This window comes from Echinops telfairi, unplaced genomic scaffold (assembly GCF_000313985.2).
Source record: "Echinops telfairi isolate 266 unplaced genomic scaffold, ASM31398v2 ScPeMD7_53;HRSCAF=182, whole genome shotgun sequence".
NCBI lineage: Eukaryota > Metazoa > Chordata > Mammalia > Afrosoricida > Tenrecidae > Echinops > Echinops telfairi.
Genome location: NW_022103951.1, coordinates 11,596,774 through 11,609,703, shown reverse-complemented (window position 1 = coordinate 11,609,703; position 12,930 = coordinate 11,596,774). Strand labels below are relative to the sequence as shown.

The 12,930-nt window shown below is 45.8% G+C and overlaps 1 protein-coding gene across 1 annotated transcript in view; it reads left to right on the top strand.

Annotated features, from left to right (window-relative positions):
- Nucleotides 1–4,155: 4,155 nt before the first annotated feature.
- TXLNG (taxilin gamma) overlaps nucleotides 4,156–12,930 on the top strand; it is a 42,592-nt gene continuing 33,817 nt past the window's right edge. Inside the window, exon 1 of the mRNA XM_004710005.4 lies at nucleotides 4,156–4,257. Within this exon, the coding sequence (XP_004710062.2) occupies nucleotides 4,156–4,257 (102 nt within the window). The remainder of the gene's footprint in view (nucleotides 4,258–12,930) is intronic.

Genomic DNA, 12,930 nt, shown 5'->3' with positions numbered 1-12,930 from the left:
CCCTCATTCATTGTTTGCTCCTCAAATCCCCTCACCCTCCCTATTTCCTGTTTGGGCTGGGTCCTGACCATGCAGCCCCTTCCTCCAGTCTCTCAGAAAAGTGATCTGCTGGACTGTGCAGTCCCTGCCTCCAGCAGTCCAAGGAGCTTATCTCTCGGGCCAGGGTCCACACAGCCCTTTCCCCCTTGCCTCTCAAGGCCAGAGCTGGACTGTGCAGTCTCTTCCCCCACATTCCAAGAAGCTGGTCTGAGAAGGACTCAAACTCTGCAGGTGCACACCAGGAAGCCCCCCTTCTCCTTATGGGCACAAGCACCAGCAGCTCTCTCCACCTCATTTGCATATTCCCCTGACCCAAATCCTACAAATATCCCACTGCTCCACCAACTCGTGATTTCCCAGTTGGGTCTCTGAACCCTCCCAGGAGCTCAGGATGCTCCTGCCCCTTTCTGTTCTCCCTTCCCTCCAGGGAGCTCCTTCCCTCCCCTAATAAAGCCGCTCTTAACCTCACGTTCTTTGTCTCAATCCTATCTCCGTTCAGTGTCTCAGTGTTGACCTCTCATTTTCCACTCCCCACTCTGACATCCCCTATCAACCCTTGCATCAGTTATTATCTCTATGCATCTACTCCTTCTGTGCTTCACAAACTGGGAAACTCAGCAGAAACAATTAAAAAACTAAATTAAGTGGTAAGGCTAAAATAAGAATATGAAGATAAAAAGTACAAAGAGTGAGTAAGAAAGAAAAGACCACCATCAATACTTAAAAACCAGGGAAGAAAATGTTGTCACGGACCTAGCAAGAAATACTTGAGCCTAAAACAAATTCAGGTTGGGTCAAGAGGGAGGTCAACTGGCCAAGGATCAAGTTCGATCCAGCATCATCAAGTTTACAATGATCTCTATCTAGTGAGACCTTTGCCTGTGGCTAGAGGGGGTCTGTCACAGGCTTAATCTGACTATTTACTCTGCAGAAGGATTCTCGGCTCCCACTGTCCTCCACGACCTTCTACAAGTTGGGTGTTCACAATTTAAGCTCTGATACTTTTCGCTTCGTAATATTTGGATTTTGTTATCGTCATCTCTGGATCACACAGGTTGGTGTGCTTCTTCGATGTGGACTTAGTTGACTTCTTGCTTAGGTGGCTGCTGAGCTGTGATTCTTTACACAAGAGAATTTTTCTCCCGTGCAGAGGCTGGTGGGTTTGAACCACTGAACTTTTGGTCAGCACCGCTCTTCAAACCCACTGTCTGAAATCCAAACAGGTTGACTTTAGACTCAGAGTGACCCCATAGGATAGGGTAGAACTGCCCCTGTGAGTTTCTGAGACTAACTCTTTATTGCAGTAGGAAGCCCCACCGTCTTTCTCCCACGGCGCAAACAAGATTCTTTCAAACCCACCATACCCGACATTATAAGATGTTATAAAAAATAAACAAAACCCAATGCCTTCCAGTTGTTTTAAATTCCTACCCTATAGTGTATATCCTATACACCCTATGGGATCAAGAATAGCCCTATAGGGTTTCCAAGTCTGTAATCTCTAGGCCAGCCAACTGACACGATTTTCTGCATAGGAGCAGCTGGCGAGTTCGAACTGCTGACCTTCTCATAGTGACTAAGGTGTCACTATGATTCTCTTTTTAAGAAACCAACTTCCCCAAAGCCCCCACTGCCATCTGGTTGATTCAGAGTCAGTAACCCTACAGGGCAGATAACTGTTCCCTGGGGTTTCTGTGTATCTTTATGGGAGCAGATAGCTGTCTCCTGAGGAGCAGCTAGCTGCTGGGTGGAACTGCTGACCTTGAAGTTAATAGCCCAACACCTAGCCCACTCTGCCACTAGGGCTCCTTTTGTAAGAAACAGACCTCTACATTTCCCATTTCTCCCAGGATTAGTAATAGCTGTGTTTCTCTTGAGCAATCAATTTGTTTTTATTGTGATGCTGTGACTCACTCAGTAAATTGTGTTTTCCTCTTTTTCTCAGCTGTCAAGAAGCTTTTAAAAAAATTGGCTCACCTCCAGCTTGTGTACAAAGTCTCAAGGCATGTGCTTTCTGGATTCACGGTCACTCATGATCCCAACTTTTATTTTCGACCCTATTTCACTTTATTCTTATTTCTGTATATACATATATTAAATCAACAGCATGCTGGTTATATTTTTAAGCCCGTGCCCCTCTCTTGGAGCTTGAGATTGTTTATATAAATTAATACAAAACATATTTCCCTTATGACTTGAGGTCACTTGCATAGTTCTTTGGTTTTTTGTTCTTTCCTTCTTTTTTAAAAGCATTTTATTGGGGGCTCTTACAGTTCTTATAACAATGCATACATCAATTTTACCAAGCTTATTTGTACATATGTTGCCATCATTCTTTTCTAAACATTTACTTTCTACTTGAGCCTTGATGTCAGCTAGAATATCAAGGTTGTATCACTCTATATCTGACCAGGAAACCTGGTTTCCTTGATTAATTTTGAGTTTTGTTACACAGTTTTCTCCTTGAGAGCCCTTGAGACTATAGCCCTTAGTCACTGTCACCCTTCCGGTCTGAAAGTGAAACACACACACCGCCCTCCACCCATGGCAGCTCAATTTTCAGTCAGACAATGGGTCTATGAAGCAAACAGTAACAATAGGGAGGTACACACACCTTAGAATAACCAACCATCTGAGATCAAAAGAGCAACATTTACCGAAGGACAAAATTCAGAAGGCTTAAGAAAGGAGGAGGTATGGAAATAGGAAATATAGGAGGAAGTGGATAAGTGATGTTACATTGAGGGGTGCAAACAATGAATTTTAAAAAGAGGTGTATGAATTGTTGAATGGAACATTGATGGTCTGCTCTGTAAACCTTCACTCATTTCACAAAAAAGAGTAAACAATAGATAAAATGAGACTAATTTCTATACCACCGGGTAGTTGTAAGGAATGAGCAACAATGCATCGGACTCATGGTAGCTGCTCAATATTTTTGTTAACTCCCCCCCCCCCACCGCCTCTCTCTTTAAAAAAAAGTCACTTTGGTGGCCGAGGCCATCAGCCTTTTGTCGTTTATAAATGGGTTCATCATTTACTGTCACTGATACTTCAAACTGCGCTCTAGTTTTGAAATTTCAGAGCTGGACTGAGGTGTTCTGCCCCTGAAACAAACAAAAAATAATAATAGCAACCACCTCACTGCCATCGAGTCAATTCCTATTTACTCATACTGACCCTATAGGGCAGGATAGAACTGCTCCTGTGGGTTTCTGAGACTGTCACTCTATCTGAGTATAAGCCTCTTCTTTCTCTGGAACTGCTGACCTTGCCGTTAGCCACCCACTATGCCTCCAGGGCTCCACAGGAAACAAAACCTTTCCCCCAAGTCTAGAGGGGAAATTTATGGATGGGCTCTCTGTCATATTAAAATTTACTCTCGTGTATGATGCACCTGCTATCACTGTTTTGTAGTCAACTCCACCTCATACCAAAAAAAAAAAAGATTTAGCACTTTTCACATGGAATGATTTCAGGTACAACGGCAGATTTCATAGGCGCCTGTAAATTTCAGAAGTTCAGGCGGCGAAATCTCTATTCGAAGTCTGAACCAATACCAAAACTCGTCACCGAGCTCAATGCCTCTCAAACAGCGGACCACTAAACTTTTCTCACGGGATGGGAAATCGAAAGCAAACTCGCTACCACACGGGCGGTTAGCAGCGAGCGCTTAACCACTGCGCCACCAAGGCTCCACATCGGGATACCGCCACACAAAACTACAAGACCCAGTAGGCTGCCGGCCCAGCGCGGCTGGTGGGCTTCCTTTCCCAGAACGCTGCAATTCTTTTCCAAGTCTCACCCAATTCCTATCCGGGCTTAGGAGCCTGAGCCGCAGAGCCTACTGGGCCTTGTAGTGCACTTCAGAGTCCCTTTTCCCTTTCCGCGCAGACTCACAAGGCCTCTGTCTGCCCTTCGGCCCTTCGGAAGCCCCAACCCTTGCTTCAATGCTCCCCACCCCCATCCCGCTCCCTCCCCTTGGGGCCCAACCTCCTCCGGTCACGCGGACAGCACAGCGCGCGGTGATTGGCCGCGGGGTTTCGGGGGCGGGGCCTAGGGCCTGAGATTCCGTGCCCCTTGTCGGGGTGCTTGTTTGGCTGTTGCCGTCACCTCATGGCGACTCGCGTAGAGGAGGCAGCTGAAGGAGGAGGCGGCGGCACTAAGGAGGCGGCTGAAGGCGGACGGGGCGGACGGCGACGCAGCCCACGGCAGAAGGTCAGTTCTGGGAACACCTTGGCTGGTGCCAGGATGGGGAACGTACGAGTTCGCTTTCTCGGGGGGCCACCTCTTCAGTCTCCCCGAGTACCTTTAGCCGCGGGACGAACATCCGGTCCTCTTCCCTCGGGGTGGGGGGTGACGACTGAGGGAGCAGGTGGGAGGGTGGGACCAACATGGAGGGAAGGGGAGGGGGCGACAATTGGCGCTTGTGAGCGGCAAGGCGGGAAGGGGAGGGTGGACTGGGGGCACATCCAGGTCGGTGGGCACCGGGGGTGTGAGGCGGGGGCACGCCAGGTGTGACAGCCACGTGCCGTCGGGGACCCGGCGCCAGGTGCCACCTCCTAGTTCCCTCTATCCCCGCGCTGGGCGCAGCCGTTGGTGGGCTGCCTGGTGTCTCTTCGGCAGGTGCTAGGGGTGCGCTGCGGGGTATGTGAGGGGCGCGCTGCGGGGTGCCATGGGCCGCGCCGGCGAGGTTGTTGCGCAGTAAGATATCCGCTCGAGAGAGCCGGGCTGGCGAGGCGCCCCCTTCCCCCACCCGACGTTCCCCGACGCTGCGTGGGTAGCCAACAGCCTCCCCCCCTTCCCCTCAGGGTCGCTCAGCCCGAGGACCCCAGGCCTCGGGCTCGGCTGCACGTGGGGTCGTGGAGGGGCAAAGACACACGCAACCGGGGTGCCTCAGTGCTGCAGACTTGCAGGGGCATCGCAGATCACCGGTCTTCCTTGGCCAGCCTTTCTTCCTCCTTCCTTCGTTTGAATTTTACCCCCAGTTCATTTCTTCTGTGCCCAGTTGGACGATGGAAAACATTGTGCATCTTGCGGATATTGCATATCGGGTTGCTGTGCGTCGGAATCCACTCGACAGCACGCCGCGGACACCACCATCACAACAACGTGTGTGTGTGCAATTGATGTGGAACCCTGAGCTCCGCCTTGAGCCTGGCTCGGCCTTTAGTCGCTTAAGCAGAGATACAAGCCCACCCCCCACCCCCTTGCCTTACTTGACTCAACGTCCAGGAGTTTTCAGTTTCTCCCCGGTACAGGGAAATCAAGCCCAGGCCCTCCTTCAGAACTGGGGAATGGCACTTGTTCAGTGGGTGGGGTTTGAGCAGGATTGCACAACGAATGGGCTCCGAGATTTTTCAGGGCTCTGGCGTGGAGAACTGCAGAAGGGGAGGGGGGGCCTAGAAGCAAGGAAAAAAACCCTTTCTTTTTTGCGTTGCTCTTGATTGGGCATATTGAAACGTTCACTTCGTTGGACATGTGCCTTGAGCACTCAGGGTATTTAATGTTACTTAATCATGCATTTGAATACCCTTAAAAATCATCCCAGTGTGGAATTAGGAAAGAATATTTTTCTAATGTGGCTAATGAACTTCAAGATGAAGGCCTGACAAAGGGTTGGGTTTGCATCTAAGCAGAGCCTGGAATGAGCTTTTGAGGGTTTGTCTCTAAGGTCAGGCATTTTCGTGCCTTGGGGTTAGAAGTAGGTGTTCCTACTTCTCAGTTACCTCTCTCTTTTTCTCTTTCTGTGCTCTGAAAGAAAGATCCAGTATCTGCCAGACTGAAAAAAGAAGCTGCGGACCAAATGTACCCTAGGGACTCAGCATTGTCGCTGTGGACACTCCTGTCTTCCCCAGGGGTGGGCAGCCAATCTCAGTGTTTGATTTTGTACTTCCCCCAGGGGAGAACTCTGTTCAAAAGCCACTGCAATTCAGGACATCAGTTCTCTTTTGTGCCGCTGGGATGGGATAAGGACCAAAAGGAGTTGAATTAGGAACAGAGAGTATTTCAAAACTACGTAGATAAGGAGTAATGACCTTGAGGCCCAGAGCTCTGGTAACAGCTGCATATGAATAGTCCGAACCTCCTTGCCTGTCTGCTGTTTGTTTGGGTGTGCTGATCTCATAGTTGTTTTGTATAGGGGCATCTTTTCCTGTCAGATTCCTTGTTCTTATTTAACTAGCTGATGACTAGTTAAATGGAAATGCTTGGCTACACCAGTTGCTTTGAAGTTGATTCAAACTTATGGGCCTCCATGTGTGTCAGAATAGAACTGTGTTCCCTACGGTTTTCAGCTGATTGATTTTTATTTTCCCTCAAGTATGCTGCCAGTCCTCTCTTTGGAGGTGCCTCTGGGGTGAGTTTGAGCTGTCTACCTTTTGGCTGGCAGCCATGTGTGTTAACCTTTGTTCCACTGTGGAACTCCAAATTGAAGAATGAGGATTCGGTTTTGAATTTTCATTTTTTAAATAGAAGTGAATGAATAGCTTGTATCTGCAAACATCAATTTTTTATTTCCTCTGGGTCCCTGACTTGGGGGAAAAAATCCTTTCATTGTCACTGAACCTACGCCTTCTTTTTCAGGGGGCAGAAAGGACATTTAACAAATTGGGTTCTTATTTTTAAAAATATTGAAGGAATGAAAAGAATAGTGATTCTTTTGTCATAGTTGGACTGTAGCACCTTACTTGAGTGCAGGACAATTGGAGAGGGACTTGATTGGTTCCTGGTCCCTTGACTGGCTACTTAGTCACTCTTGACCTGCTTTAGTTAAGTGTGACCTTGTTTCTTAACTACATCTATGTGAGTGGTCTCCAAGGGTGACCTCTTTTCTTCTAAGGTTACTATTGAAGGAGCCAAAGTTGCATTGTGGGTTACTTGTTGAGCTGCAAGCTACAAGGTTAGCCGTTTGAACCCACCAGGTGCTCCACAGGAGACAGATGAGGCTGTCTACTCTTGTAAAGATTTACAAAGTCTCAGAAACCCAAAGTGGCAGTTCTGTAGGTTTGCTGTGAGTTGAGAATCAACTCAGTGGTACTGAGTGAGGTTGTTGTTTTTTGTGGATAATATGACAATTCATTTTCAGGCAGTTGCAGCTGGCCCCATATGACTATTAAAATGAAATAAATGTAATTCCATTCCCTGAGCTCACTAACCTTTCAAGTATTCACTGGTCAATGTGGCTCATGACTACTGTCTTGGGCAAAGTATAGATTTAGAACCTTATGTCCCGATGTAGAATTGATTTCACAAGTTTGGTTTTGTATTTTGCGTGGGAATGGTAAAAAAGTATCTTAACTATTATTGAATTTATTTTTAGGTACATAAATATATCTGGAACCTGGGCCTAAATTAACAAAGAGCCTTGTGGTTTTGACAGCGTGTGTACACATCATTAACTCTTTCTGCGTCACTCAGCTCCTGTGGAGAAGAATAGGCTGCTGTCATTGCCCTCGTTTATGAGCGAGAAACTGCTCAGCAAGGTCAGGCAAGTTGCCCACGGGGTGAAGCTGAGCCTGGAACCCAGTAATCCCCTTTCATCTACACCACAGTAATAATCAGGGTAGTAGTGGGTCACTGGTATGGATTTGGGAGTCGGGACTCTTGGCTCTCTGCCACTTAGGAGCCTGGCAACCTTGGGCAGGTTTCTGACATTCTAAGCGTCAGTTTCATCACCTGTAGAGTGGGACTGATGCTCAGCTGAGTTTTACTTGATTTGGCAGGGAGGGTATATAAAAGATTCCTTTCTCTGACTGCTAGGGTGCTATGTCCAAACACAATTTTCTAACCTTATTTTGGATTTTCAGAGCCTCTATGTGATCCATGCAGTGAGGAGCAACTCTCGGGCCTTAGGTTCGGCAGGAGTATGTGGGTAGGAAGAAACCATTTTACTGCCTTCTATCTCTATCCAAGGACGCCTTGGCTTTCCACTCTTTTAGAATAGTAGTTAAGTCATAAGCAAAGTAAAGCAATCTTCTGTTTGCAGATTGTTGTCAAGTTGCATCTACACACATTGGTAGATTTCATTTTCACATTGAAGCAAAGGACAAGCAAGGGGCTACAGGATACATCACATTCCTTTAATCATGCCACATTTGCCTGGCATAGTATGTCTAATTCACTCATCATGGCGTTAGCAGAAGATGGTTTTCATGTTGTTTTTAGGTTCATTTATATTGGCCTTGACAAGAGCTGTTTACTTTGAAAAAGTATATGTCAAATTTGGATGATAGAAAACAAAAGGATTTGCTTTTGTGGAATTCTGTTCAGATTTTATACATTTTGGAGAATTGTTTCAAAGGAAAGAAATTTAAGTCCTATTTTGTGTACTGTGCTAGGCACAAAAAATGTACGTGTTTTCCAATATCTCCGTAACTCCTCTGTCCTTATAAGCCCACAACAAAATCAAATGTGTTGTCATCACATTGATTCTGGCTTATAGTAACCCTATAGAACCCCTATAGAATTGCCCCACGGGGTTTCCAAGCCATTGAAGCAGACTGCCATGGCTTTCTCCCCAGAAGTAACTGGTGGGTTTGAACTGCTGGCTTTTCAGTTAGTAGCCAAGCTCTTTTTTTTTTTTTAACATTTTATTAGGGGCTCATACAACTGTTATCGCAATCCATACACACATCAATTGTGTAAAGCGCATTTGTACATCATTCTCAAAACATTTTCTCTCCACTTAAACCCCCGACATTAGGTCCTCATTTTTCCCCTCCCTCCCCGCTCCCCCCTCCCTCATGAGCCCTTGATAGTTTATAAATTGTTATTTTGTAGTAGCCAAGCTCTTAACCACTGCGCCACCATTAGAAACATGGCACAGGCGGCGGTGATGTCATCTGATCTCTTTGTCTAATTTCATCAAAAGGAAGAAGTATCCAGATCAACAGCCCGAGACTAATTCTTCTGAGGTGGAGGTCAGAACACCTCTTTTTTTTAAAAAAAAAAAAACCTAATCACCAATACTGACATCAGCTGTCTTTCCCAGGGTGCAAATTATTTCTCTGCTGAGTTCAAGAATCTGTTGCAGGGAACACAGAAATCACAGACCATACTCACAGCTATAGGCTTGACTTATTAGGCAGGTAACAGGTCACAATTCAGAATCGGGAACAACTTAGAATACAGTTCTATGGCCAGGGTGGCTCCTTGGCTTTGCCTACAAGGCGGCCGGCCTCTCCCTAACCCATCGGGCCTCTTGTGGCAGCCCAGGCTCGGGCCTCCTCAGGCAAGTGTTCCTTCTTGGACTTTTTTTTAAAAATCATTTTATTAGGAGCTCATACAACTCTTATCACAATCCATACACACATCAATTGTGTAAAGCGCATTTGTACATTCATTGCCCAAGTGTTATAAAGTTCTTTAGCTCCTCTGGTACACTCCTGGGGACACTCCATTTCGCCAGCCAGCCTTGGGTCTGAAGGCACTCAGCGCTCTTACTCTGGGGTCCAGAAAGCCCATCATGTGGTCTCCTGCCTTTCTCCTGGTCCTGCTATTGCAGCTTCTCACTTTCTTGCTCCATCTCTGCTGTTGCAGGTTTCTATTTCCTGGGTCTAGAAGGTTCTTTGCTTTGGGACCCTGGGTCCAAAGGAGGCTCTCCCCTCTTGCTCTTTTTTTTTGCTGTTGGGGTGACTGATGACTCATTTTATTTTATTTTGTTTTTAATCATTTTATTGGGAACTCGTACAACTCATCACAATCCATCCATCCATTGTGTCAAGCACATTTGTACCTATGTTGCCATCATCATTCTCAAAACATTTGCTTTATTCATGAGCCCTTGGTATCAGCTCCTCATTTTTCCCCTCCCTCCAAGTCCCCCTCCCTCACAAACTCATGATAGTTTAGAAATTATTATTATTTTGTCATGTCTTACACTGTCCGACGTCTCCCTTCACCCACGTTTCTGTTGTCGGTCCCCCAAACTGATGACTCATTTTAGTAAAACTGACCAATCTTATTTGCATGGCCCCACTGTCACAGGGGTGCCATTCGGCTTATTTTCATTATTAGCAAGCTGTCCATTCCCCTTGGTGTGCCACAAATACCTTATTTTCATAGTCCCACCAGTCACAGGAGAGACCAGACCATGGCGAGAAAGCCTCCATAAAAAAAAAAAACTATTGCACCATACCAGTAAGTTCAGTAACCAAACAAACAGCCCCCACCCAACTTCTTAAATAGCACAGCTTTTTGTTGATGAAGTTTGCCCAGTAAACCGGAGTCCCCGGCTTAGTATTGTGTTCTGTTCCAAAGACTCTTTTGTCAGGTCTGATGCCAGTCAAATGCCTCCTGTTTTTGTCTTTTCCAGTTTTCCTTGCTACCTTTATAATCTGGCAGGATTTTGAACAGTAAATCATAAAATTCAACATCTGCCAGTGAACATCTGAGAATAAGAACATCAACAACTACATGCTGCAGTATATTATTAATGATAAAAGTATACCACAAACCCTAAAAGTGAACCATCAGAAGTATGATTTGTTGTAACTTGAATACATGGGAAATTGGTTGTGTGATTACTAGTGCAATGGATATGCTGTACTATCTTCACACTTTCTGCTTGTTTAGCACGTTTAACCTTGTAGCTCAAAGAAATCCAATTGTCTTCCCTCCCACCCCCCCAAAAAAAACCCTCCTCTTTGGCTCCTTTTGGTTCTTACTGTGATCAGTAGTAACTCTGAGATGATTTAACTGATCTGACAGTATGTATAAAGTGTAAAGCAGTATACAAATTTCATTTGTATTTACCAATATAAGAGAATTAGCTATGCTTACACTTTTCCTGGTAGGGTATTTGTAGCGGCGTCTCAAGAATGATCAGGTGATCTTTAAGATCCAGTCAGATACTGAGACTATTTTTTTATGATTCAGCCTATTTCTTAGATAAAATTCTGCTGACACTTTAGGTAGCTTACGTAAATTTTATTGCATGAAGGAAAAGGCATAAAAGATCAGTGATGTCTTCCAGTGCTATCAAAATAGACTTATGAGTATGTATTGCTTTAGGTGTTGATATGCATTCTTTGTTCCATTGCCAAAGTGTCCCCAGAATGACGCTCACCACCACCCCCAAGCCCCCTCCCTTCATTGGCCTTGAGTGATACTGTGGTGGGTGACTCCCTGCTTGCAGAAAGGTCAAGGTTTGTCGGGGAGGGACAGGCCAGTAGCTTAGAAGTGAGTTTCTTCAGAGCTTTTGGATTGAAATGAGAATGTGTGTGTTTTGTAAAATCTCCTTATTTAAGTCATATTCGAAATTTCTTTGTGCTGGCGAGATATCGTTCCTGTGTTGAATCCTATGACTCTGAAAGGTTACTCTCTGCCATTGAGCCAATTCTTTCTTTTAGCTACCATGTAGGATAGAGTAGATTTGCCCCCTGTGGGTTTCCTAGACAATAATTTTTCTCAGGAGTAGAAAGCCTCATATTCCACAGAGCAGCTGCTGGCTTTGAACTGCTGACCTTGTGGTTAGCAGTCCAATGCATAACCACTACACTGCCAGGGCTCCCTGGAAGGTTAGCTATTGTTCATCCCCACTTTAACTTTAGCAGGTTCTAGAGGTCAGTGTCACTAAGGGCCCGGGGGAGTGTTGAGCCTTACAGAGTTACTTCCTTGTGTTTCTTTCCCATAGACCCTGCTTTAAGAAGGTTGTTGCCCTGTCACTCCTGGCAAAGCCACTTCCCAGTGTAATCCGGGTAAATGGAAATGCATTGTGGGAGAAGTTGCCTGTTGTCTCAAGATCCATGTTTACAGAGGCCCACTTGACTCCTGTTAAAGAAAGTCCACACAACATGGTGTTAATAACCAGCTAAAGTGGTCTGGATAAGTAGGACAAGTAAAAAGAGAAGCTCGATGTTTCAGAAGTGCCTCATGATTTGCCCAAGTGGAGCTGTGGAAGGGTAACTCCATAAAATTGGGACAGGGGTGCTCCACTTAGATAACCCATAAAAGTAGAGGCCCATTTTATATGTGGAGCCTGAGGCTTGAGCACTCGAATTGTGTGGCCTGGGCGCTGCCCCTCTACAGACTGGGTCAGGCCCGAGCATATTGAAATGGCTCAGCCTGTTAAGATCTTTGAGTTTCTGGATCGTTTTGTTGTGGAGATCAATTTATAGGCTATTATTACAAGCTCCTTCAGATTGCAGGTAATCGTCGAACTCCAGTTTTAGAGCTAGAAGTCAGCACACTTGACCTTAATAAAGGCAATAGCCACAGAAGTTAAATGTAAACTTGAATGCAGTCATCCTTGTATTAAAAGGTAAGTGGCATATAAAGTCTTGATATGCAGCATGTACAGATATAATCACAGAACCAGCTACCACCATTTTGGGGAAAGTGGCCTAACTAGATCTTCACCAGGGCCTTTGGTTCAATCTCAGTGTCTTGCCAGTGGGGAGAATCAACTGCTCCCATCCCTCAGTTTAGCAAAGAAGCTTGCCCTCTTTCTTCCCAATAGTCTACTGATGGTTTTCTGTTCTCCATTCTCTTACAAGCCGCAATAAGTACTTTGGATCTTTTCTGCTGCCAACAAGGAGTTGGGACAAATCTTAGAACTCCCCTTGCTTCCGGTTTATGTCCCTCCCCAGAACTCCATCATTGCTGCCCTGGCCTCACACATCTGTATATATGGTTTATTACAGCTTTACTGAGGTACAGCTGACAGACCATGCCAGTCACCCACTTACAGCGCACGAGCCCACGTGCCGAGTGTGCTCACAGAGCTGCACCACCAGCACACATCTATACAGAACTGAGCATGTGGTGGTAGTTGAGAATATGCATGGCAGAACATAAACCAGTTCAACAGTGTCTACATGTCCAATTTAGTGACATTGGTGGCATTCTTTAAGTTGTGCCACCATTCTCACTCTCTTTTGCCCAGGCATT